Raw genomic sequence first — 10,216 nt, 5'->3', positions numbered from 1 at the left:
CTATAAGCATAGGACTGTGGTGAGTGACGATTTTAGTTTTTAATTGATATATATATATATATATATATATATATGTTGTTCCTTAAATTGATGCATCCTCGCTCCCTTGTGCAGTATATTAATGCTGATTTTGCATCAAAGTATCTGAAACGAAATGTTGTTGTGAAGCTCCAAAATTGCAATGGAGAGCAATGGGATGTTTGTTGTACACGTTTAGGTCGTTCAGGACTGCGATTGGGGAAAGGATTCTTTAAATTTGCAACGGACAACAATTTGTTAAACGGTGATAAATGCAAGGTTGAGTTGATTAAGAAATCGCCAGTTGTGTTACAACTTCGTCGTGTTTGATATTTTACAACTTACATTCACCAACTATGACATTATTAGGCTCTTTTTTGTTCTCTTTATTTTGTTGCTTTAATAGAATGCTAGCTTTTGCTCATTTGGATCTTGAAGCATTGTAAAAGATTAGAATCAAACCAAGAGAAAATGTAGCTGTTTTAATCAGTTATGATTTAAACAAAATTGTGGATTAATGTTGTATTTGCTTCTGGGAAATATTCAGTCCTATTAAGGTTGAGTGATGTAAACCATTGTCTTCCAATGGCAATAGAATGCACTTGTGTTTGCCAAAGTGGATGTCTTTGTTGGACCTTGCAACTTCCAATCCCATAAAATACATTTTGAGACTTTCAAGAACTTTCAACCTTACTGTATGATTCAATTTGATTGCTGCCTTCATAATCACTGATGGAAAGTTTGGTTTGATGTATACCAAAGCTGGCATCAACCTTTAAATATGTTCTGAGATTTCATCTATAATCAATTTGATGTTTTCCACCTAGATGTGGTACAACAGCTCAATGATCTCCTTTACTTTCTTCTTCTTTTAATTATTTTTTATTGAGTATATTAATCAAAAGATTATGTCAAAAATAGTATAAAAAATAGAAGATTCATTGATAAATAAAGGTCAAATGCATCTAAAGGTCCTTTAAGTTTTTCATTTTTCCCAAAGTGGTCCTTTAAGTTTCAAAAGTCTCAAATAAGTCCTTTTAGTTTTTGAATCGTTTCAAACAAATCCTATTGTAGATAGCATAGTTGGTAATTGCTTCCTTGAACTCATCTTTGGTATCAAATCTGGCTCCTAACACCCACTTAAAATTAGTCATCTTTTTAGGCATGGCAAATGGTAGATAATGCTTTTTGTTGCTATCATCTGAATCATCACCATTATCCTCTAAAAGGACTTGTTTGAAACGATTCAAAAACTAAAAGAACTTGTTTGAGACTTTTGAAACTTAAAGGACTTGTTTGGGACTTTTGAAACTTAAAGGACGACTTTGAGAAAAACGAAAAACTTAAAGGACCTTTATATGCATTTGACCATAAATAAAATACTATATAATTGACTTTTCTTTATATATTAATAATAAATAAAATACTATATATTTAGAATGTGAAGTAACCTTTGAAACTCATTTCACTTTATTATTATTATTATTATTTGCAACAAGTGAACAAACAATGCAGGCTCGCCGGAGAAGCTCTGTCCTGCCACCGGCGGCGGAGAAAGATTTCAAACATTTTATGAAAGCCATACTTCCCTCACCCATTCATGGCACTCAATTAGTAAGTTTATGTTTCTGTCTTTCTTTTGAGTTGTTTTTCTGCCTATAGATGTTTATGTCTCAAATAGTAGTGTTTTTTCTGGCTTGTTTTGTACTATTATATATGCATGCATGCATGTCAATCAAATATTATTATTAATTTTATAAAATCATTAAATGTGTTTGTGCTGAAACTCTCTTTGCCATTGCTTTTGTGAATCTGGTTTAGATGCTTTGTGACTCTTTTGTGTGTGCTTGCATGTTGTGTTGATCACTTGTTCTGTTTAGTGTTTCTTTCATTCAAAGGTTGTCAAAATTGATTTTTAATCTCTTATTGAGAGTTAGTTTAGTGTATGTTTGGTTTCACTTTTGGATAAGGCAAAATTGATTCTAGAGATGTGAAATTGATTTTGACAATATCTTTGCATGTGTTTGAGTAGAATTGATTTTGTCTCCTTAATTGTTTTTAATATGAAGCTAGAATTAGGAATTTTTGTCTCTACATATGTTTGATTTCATTCCCATAGTTGAATTGAAAGTGACTACATGGTGGTACATACTTAGTTGAATCAGAAGTGACTTGATTACATTCTTAGTTTAATTTGTGAATTGTGGGTAGCTTGTTTTGTGCTTCCTCGAAAGTCTCTTTATGATTTTTTTTTTTTTTTTTTTTTTTTTTTTTTTGAATCGGCAAATTATTATTAACCAACAAGCTCGTGCAAGGTGCACTAATAAGCTTGGGTAGGAAAAAAACAAATACAAGGGGAAATCGGTTGCCGCTATAAATTGGCTCGAACAAAAACCCCATAAAAACCACCCAAATAACAAGGCCTCGGACATTGAGGCTGAAATATACCTTCATAACGAAGCATACAACCGCATCAAGTCCGAAGACACCCAAAAACACCAACTGCCAAAAACCAGCAAGCGCAGCTGCTGACAGCAAGCGCATAACAGTCCCTGCAGGCCCAAAAAACACCCTGTCCACCACAACCAGCAAGCGCATATCAGTCCCTGCAGGCCCAAAAAACTACCGCAAAGCCAGCAGAAAAATCCTGAATAAAGAGGTCCAGAGAAACCAGCAGCAAAACATGGAATAGCAGCCTAAATAGCAGCTGCACAGCACCCAGACCACACTATATACCTCCCAAAAACAAAGCATCTGTGCACTGCCACCAAACCAAAAACTGCAATGGACAAACCATATAGACATACTCAACTAATGGTACAAAAACACCATAATGGACACCCAGCTACTTCCTCAAAAGACACTCTTGAGGATTCCAATTCCATTCATAATATAGACAAATTTGCATATTAAGCTTAGACAAGCTCCACCGCCACGAGTTGACCAAAATTTCCGACAAAATATCATCCACATGTTTGGCCTCATTCCGGAAAATCATATGATTCCTCGCTTGCCAAATAGCCCAAATAGTTGCATGCCAAATAATCCACAAACCTTTGCGAATTCTCTTGCTTCTTCCTTCATTGCTCCAACATTCCCAATGCACAAACAAATTTGGAGGCGTAATAAAAGAGAAACCAAGCCATCTCATAACTCTTACCCACACCACGGTCGAAACATTACAATGAAGGAAAAGATGATTAGCCGATTCTTCCACTATCCCACATAAACCACACCTAGAGGACACCTCCGGAGATAAGCAATTGCGCCTCGCAAGATTTGTTCTAGTAGGGATCCTGTCAAGAAGAAGTTTCCAAGAGAAGGCAACCACTTTCAAAGGTGCTTTACTATCCCAAATAGACTCCAACACCCTCAACTCTTCCTCACTCCACTCCACCTCACCCATCAACAACCTCTCCAACTTCACATAACAAGACTTAACCGAGAATACCCCCTCTTCCTCCAAATTCCAAACCCATTTATCGGGATGATTCCCCCACCTATATCCCTCCAAATCCTCCGTCAAACTAAGTAAAAGTTCTTCTTCCCAAACAAAAAGAGGCCTTCGCCACTCGAAGAACCAACCACCTCCACCTCCACCATGTTGCCTACATTCCTCCACCGAAGCATCTTTATTATTTGCAATCGCAAATAGTCTTGGATATTTTTGGCTAAAGGGGATAGCCTCCCTCCAAGGATCCTTCCAAAAACTAGTATCATTTCCAATCCCCACTTTCCTTATGACTTCCACATTAAACCACCTCTCCCCTCCCCCCTCCTCCAAATGGACAATATCCTTCCACCATCTTGACATGAAGTTCGGCCAAGAACCCACACCTTCTACCAACAAATTCCTCACCCGAGTGCCATACTTCTCTATAAGAACATCTTTCCACAAACCCTCCTCGCCTTGTATCAATCTCCATCTCCACTTTGCCAACAAACTCAAATTTACCAATCTAATATCCCTCACACCTAATCCGCCCTTACTTCGAGATTGACACACCACCCGCCACTTAACCCAACAAAGCTTCCTTCCTCCCCTTGGCCCACCCCACAAAAAATCACGTTGAATTTTTACCAACCTCCTCCAAACCTTATTAGGCATTTTAAGAAAGGATAAATAAAAAATAGGAATTGCATTTATCACCGCATTAAGAAGGACAATGCGGCCCCCGAGACTCACATACTTATTACCCCAAGAATTAAGTTTCCGAGATAAATGCTCCAAAAGAGGCTCCCACGTAGAAATCTTCAAAGAATTAGCACCCACCGGCAACCCCAAATACTTGAAAGGCACCACCCCTTCACTACAATTCAAGAAATCACATGCCATAGACATGAACTCCGGAGGCACATTTATCCCCATCAAACAACTCTTGTAAAAATTGACTTTGAGACCCGAAGCCATCTCAAAACCTCTCAACAAAGCCTTAAGAGTCCAAAGATTATCCACCGATGCTTCTCCTATGCATAAAGTATCATCCGCATATTGGAGATGAGAAATTTCCATTCCATCATTATTGATTTTAAATCCCTTAAACAAATTCCGCCTCACGGCATTCCTCATCACTCCACTAAATCCCTCCGCCACCAAAAGGAATAAAAAAGGTGCTAGAGGATCACCTTGCTTCAACCCTCTTTGAATATCAATTTCAACCGTCGGACTACCATTAACAAGGATGGACATACTTCCTCCAAAAATACACGCCTTCATCCACGCCACCCACTTATCACACATCCCCACTCTCCTCATCATATACTCCAAAAATCCCCAATCAACCGAATCATATGCTTTTTCAAAATCAACCTTTAAGATCAAGCATTGACGTTTCACTCTCCTCGCATAATCCACAATCTCATTTGCAACCACCACACCATCCACCAAATTGCGACCTTTAAGAAACGCCGATTGGGATTGAGAGATAATAGAATTCATCACCCCGGAAAGTCTTCTAGCCAAAACCTTTGAAAGCATTTTGTAAAGTGTACCTAATAAGGATATAGGCCTAAAATCCTTCAAAGCAAGAGGAGAAGATACCTTTGGAATTAACGCCACAAAGTACGAAAGAATACTTTTAGGTACCACCTCGTTTGCATGAAATTGATCAAACATAATACGAACCTCATTCTTCATTAAGTACCAAAACTCCTTCACAAAAGCGAAATTAAAACCATCCGGCCCCGGGCTTTTATTTCCATCACTCTCCCTAACCACCAATTCAATTTCCAACATCGTAAACGGAGCCACCAACCTTCCGTTTTCCCCTTCGGAGAGAGTGCTAAAAGTTACCCCATCAAGCTTCGGTCGATCCCAATATGTTGTGGAAACATGCTCGGTAAAATAATCCACCACCGCCTTACGCACCTCATAAGGGGATTCCACCCATCCATCATTAACCTTTAACGCCTTAATCATATTCTTATTAGATCTCAACTTTACACATCTATGAAAGAATTTTGAATTTGCATCTCCCTCCCGCAACCACTTTGATCTAGATCTTTGGACCGTTAAAGCCCTTTTCGCCTTTAAAATTCTCCACATCTCACCAAACATGGCTTTTCTTCTTTGCACCTCCTCACCACTCAACACACTACCCTCCCCTTTCACATCCAAATCCGCAATAGCCTCCACCAAAATATCCAACCTCCCATCCATACCGCCGTATTCCCCCTTGTGCCACTCCTTCAAATGGAATTTTAACAACTTTAATTTTTCTTTTAACACAAAACCCATCCAACCTTCACAATTGCAACTCCTCCACTTCCCCTCCACAACACCTTTAAATTTTTTATTATCCAACCAAAAGTTGTTGAATCTAAAAGGTCTTGGTCCCCAATCCCACCCACCAATTTTTAGAAGCAATGGACAATGATCCGATACATCACGAGGGAGAACCCATAGAGACGAAGGCCCCCAAAGTTGATTCCACTCTTCCGAAACAAGGACTCTATCAATCCTACTCATCGCTATCCCATTTGGGTGGTACCAAGTATGCCTACGGCCCAATAAATTCAAATCATCCAACTCCACATCCCTCAAGAAACCATTGAATAAATTACACTCCAAAATTTGAGATGATGACCCCCCCACATTAACACCTCTTCGCTCATCCCCATGACGAACCGCATTAAAGTCGCCTAAAATACACCATGCTCCATCCCCCAAACTCCTTCTAATCTCCACAAGACTATCCCACAACCTCTTCTTATCCTCCAAGTTACATTTTGAATATACATTAACCACAAAACATCTTCTACGATGGACTCCCCACTCCAAACAAACACACACAAAACCTTCCCCCACTAAGGTGAAAATAATACTAGAATCACATTTATTCCATAAAGATAAAATGCCGCCACTATTACCTTCCGATGGAAGAAACGCCCACTCACAATCTTCGCTTCCCCATAAACTATAGCAAAGCGCCGGCGTGATAACCTCCATTTTTGTTTCTTGAATTGCAATAAAATCAACCTTATGAATCCTAATCAACTCTCGAATTTTATTTTTCTTCAAAACTCCACCAAGCCCTCTAATATTGAAGGTTGTAATGATCATAACACACCATCTTCATTCTCCCTAGCAAACTTATTTTGCTCATCAATTTTTTCCATAATCACAAGTTTTTTCACCACCTTACCATCCTCCATGGTAAAAGAATACCCCGCTTCCTTTTCAATATCGAGTAACCGAGACGCCTCTAACTCCTCCATCATCACATCCCCATTCCCACATAATTGTGTCTCCGGAACGAAGGAATCATGCTCCACCACAATATGGCGCAAACCGGACTCCCCCATCATTAAGCATCGCCTCCCTTCCACTTCACCCCCTTCAACTTCGGCTTCCACCATAAGCCTACTCCTCTCCTGAGGTTCTCCTGTCTCAAGGCCTGTCTTCAACCTCCTTTTCTTCTTCCCACTTCTCACACCTTCTATCACTTGAATACACTTAGGAACCCCCAATTGATTGTGTTGATTTTTCCCCACCTTAATTCTCTGTTTCTCTTTCCTCCTCTGCTTCTTGAGCCTTTGATCTTCCCCTAAATTATCAATCGAATCACTATACTCTGAGATATCTGTATCCTCCAAATGAAATCTAGTGTGTCTGTTTGCTCTTCCCACCCCCACAGCATTTGAAACCGCAAGCAATAGTTGAGAATTTGTCAAATTCTCATAGTGGGCCGGTTCAGGAACAGCATCCAGCCCAAACACCATCTCAGCTGGACCCGCTTGAGCCACCTCATCACACACCAAAAGCTGGCTCTTCTCTCCCACTTGCCCCGCATGCGCGTCCCCTACACATCCGTCCATATCCTGCTGATTTTGTAGCGCGTGCTCCACCAACAGGTCCACGTGAGTTTGTCTACCTTCACTCTCCTGAACATCCACATGAAGTTGACCCACCACATCAAGCCTTTCTTCAGTCTCTCTCTCCTGTACATCCAGCTGACCCACATCAGGCCCCCCCACCTCCAACGCCACATGCTCAACAGCTATTGGTCCATTTGAATTAATATCCCCCAAATTATGACATTTTGATGTATTATCCAGAAAGTTTCCTGCAACTCCCCCCTTTTGTTCTTCTGCAACACCCCTAGTACTGAAATTCGCCCCCCCTAGGTGTACTTCATCTGCAGATTCTGATGAACCATCCTCCTCATCTGCAAAGTCCCCATCATCCTCCCTGTCCCACCCTCTCACCTCAGAACCACCGTCCTCCACCTCTTGCAACGGTTGAAGCCGCCGTCGGACTGCTGGAGAACTCCCTTCCTCCACCACCCAGAGATTAAACTTCGCCCCTACCACCTTAATCATCAAACATTCATCAATCCACCACATTTTGTTCGTTCTCACTTGGATCCTCGCAAAATCCAGTCTATTTCTGCAAATCGTATCCTCGTCAAAATCAAGAAACACACCAAAACTTCCTCCTATTTTCTTCAACACACTTTCTTCCCAAATATGCAGTGGGATCCCAAACACCTTCAACCAAGTTTTCCTCTCTTTCCCCATAACATTAGGTGTCCATCTTTGAACTTCAATGAACGTTGCCTCCCACCATTGTTGATGCCGCTTCTGGACCCTTTCAATCTCCCCTGACAGCAATGGCTTCAGTAGCACCATATCCTCCCCCATCGGAATCACTTTGATGCTATTGACTCCTTGTAGACATAGGCTCTCTTGGACAGAATAACCTTCTTTGTTGAACCTCAGTCTTCCCACTGAGCAACCCTCCAGTTCCGTCAAAAGATCCTCATCCGGTAACACCTCCAAAACTCGATCAGGGCCTTTGACCGGAAGAACAGCATCTTTGAACGAGAAACCTTCCTTCACTTTAGCTTCCGATATCACCGCTCTTGGCCTCGTCTCCTTCTTCTGTTCCCCTGCCTTCTCTTGGACTCGGTCGAAACGCGCACGGTTCACCTTCAGTTTGATATCACCCATCCACACCTCCTCTAGCCGTCTGGTCAAGTCCTCCTCATTCCTCACCTCTGTGAATTTAACGAAGCCGAAACGTCGACCCCATTTGTCTAATTTTTTCGGAACAAAAACTTCTCGAACACATCCATACGAAGCAAATAGTTTCCTCAACTCGGACGTAGTTGCCTTCTCCGGAAATTTGGTAAAAAAGAACGGAGTTGTGTTTTGGTCAAGATCCCGGTAGGAAATGTTTGTCCTCGTCGGACCACCAGTTGGTGGTTGGTTCTGACTCTGTATACCTTTCCCTCTGTTGTCTCTCTTTGTGTCCCTGTTTGCCCCTTCCCCCCCAAGAGTTTCTCTCACTACACTCTCTCTCATCATGTTTAATTCTAAAGTCTCTTTATGATTGTTTGGGGAATCTGTTTGAAATGCTTTGTGACTCTTTTGCATGATTCGATTTCGACATTCAGTGCTCTCTCTATTCAAGATGATGACCTGTTCTGTTTAAGGTTTATCCTTCCTTTTTCTACTAAGTTTACTTATCTTCGTTTGGTTCTATGGCGACAAAAATTTTGAACAAATTGAAGAAAAGTGAGCTGACTCTTAATTAATTGAACCAAATCGAAACTAGGAGCAATAGAAGTAAACCAATTATGTAAATCTCAAATGTGTCAGCCCTCCTCTAAAATTTGGTCCTATACTATAACGGATGAACTGTTATCACTGCAGAGAATTCCAGATGAGTTTATAACAAGATTTGGACATGAACTCAAGAATGTTGCTACAATTACTGTTCCTGATGGTCGTGATTGGGAAATGGAACTGAAGAAATGCGGCAACGACGTTTACTTTTGTAACAAATGGCAACAGTTTGCAGAATACTATTCTATAGGGTATGGTTCCTTCCTGTGTTTCAAATATGAAGGGGATTCAAAGTTTAGTGTCATTATATTTGATGTAACTTCTGTTGAGATTTGCTATCCATTCAAAACTCAAAGTACAAATGGAGAAACAAACACAAAGTGTCATAGTCGTAGAAAAAGGTCCAAGGTTGAAACAAGTGAGAGTCATGAGAAAAAGGGCAAAAGCATGTCTAAACATGCTTCTGAAAGAGCAAAGGAAGCTGCCAAAGAATTTAATCCAAAAAACCCTTATTTTTGTTCCAAAATTCTAATGGGAAATTATGTGGTGAGGATTTTACTTTAAAGCAAATGTTGAGTTTTTTATTTATGTTATCACTTTAATGATCTCTCATTTAATGTGCAGTATGTTAATGCTGGTTTTGCTTCAAAGCATCTGAATCTAAATGTTCCTGTAAAGCTCCAAAATTCTGAGGGAGAGCATTGGGAAGTTTCTTGTGCAATGCATGATGCCAAATCATCATCATCTGCAATGATAATATCAAGGGGATTTACTATATTTCAAAGGGGCAACAATCTGTCTTATGGAGATTATTGTGTGTTTGAGCTGATCAATAAGAAGCCGGATGTGCTAAAAGTCACAATGTTTCGTGTGATTGACTATTGCGATTAATATCTTATCTATCTATCCTCTCCACTTTGATGATGAATGAGACATGATGATTCACGTTACACGTTGTTTTGGTATTTGATATTTACATGGATCACACCAACTAGTAATAGGCACTTGTGTATTCTATGTTTCATTGCTATATTGGGATGTTTTTTCTTTTTGGATAGTGCAGAAAATTAGAACCCTACGAGAAGCTTGAGAAATTGTTGGACTAGCTAGGATCGTCATCAAACTTAGA

The 10,216-nt window shown here is 40.1% G+C and overlaps 3 protein-coding genes across 3 annotated transcripts in view; 2 read left to right on the top strand and 1 right to left on the bottom strand.

Annotated features, from left to right (window-relative positions):
- LOC146934898 (putative B3 domain-containing protein Os03g0621600) overlaps window positions 1–634 on the top strand; it is a 6,787-nt gene extending 6,153 nt beyond the window's left edge. Inside the window, exons 5-6 of the mRNA XM_085750148.1 lie at window positions 1–19; window positions 115–634. The exon at window positions 1–19 is cut by the window's left edge and continues 392 nt beyond it. Coding sequence (XP_085606274.1) covers window positions 1–19; window positions 115–348 — 253 coding nt within the window. The 3' untranslated portion in view covers window positions 349–634. The remainder of the gene's footprint in view (window positions 20–114) is intronic.
- An 882-nt stretch (window positions 635–1,516) lies between these two features.
- On the top strand, window positions 1,517–10,216 carry LOC146934896 (B3 domain-containing transcription factor VRN1-like). Its single transcript, XM_085750149.1, has 3 exons — window positions 1,517–1,632; window positions 9,175–9,633; window positions 9,712–10,216. Exons 1-3 carry the CDS (start codon window positions 1,528–1,530, stop codon window positions 9,976–9,978), a joined length of 831 nt encoding a protein of 276 aa, XP_085606275.1. The 5' UTR covers window positions 1,517–1,527; the 3' UTR covers window positions 9,979–10,216.
- Window positions 6,566–8,826, bottom strand: LOC146934897 (uncharacterized). Its single transcript, XM_085750286.1, has one exon. The coding sequence runs from the start codon at window positions 8,824–8,826 to the stop codon at window positions 6,577–6,579; it is 2,250 nt and encodes a 749-aa protein (XP_085606412.1). The 3' UTR covers window positions 6,566–6,576.

Source organism: Medicago sativa, chromosome 3 (genome assembly GCF_051527215.1).
Source record: "Medicago sativa cultivar Bolivia chromosome 3, Bolivia_mono, whole genome shotgun sequence".
NCBI classification, from domain to species: domain Eukaryota; kingdom Viridiplantae; phylum Streptophyta; class Magnoliopsida; order Fabales; family Fabaceae; genus Medicago; species Medicago sativa.
This window is presented reverse-complemented; position numbering and strand designations above follow the sequence as displayed.

Bases quoted from the DNA above. Each gene is read 5' to 3' on its own strand.
- LOC146934896 (XM_085750149.1), top strand. From the start codon at position 1,528: ATGCAGGCTCGCCGGAGAAGCTCTGTCCTGCCACCGGCGGCGGAGAAA. The intron at 1,633-9,174 runs GTAAGTTTATGT...TTATCACTGCAG, and splicing joins CCATTCATGGCACTCAATTA to AGAATTCCAGATGAGTTTAT. The intron at 9,634-9,711 runs GTGAGGATTTTA...TTTAATGTGCAG, and splicing joins TTCTAATGGGAAATTATGTG to TATGTTAATGCTGGTTTTGC.
- LOC146934897 (XM_085750286.1), bottom strand. From the start codon at position 8,826: ATGATGAGAGAGAGTGTAGTGAGAGAAACTCTTGGGGGGGAAGGGGCA.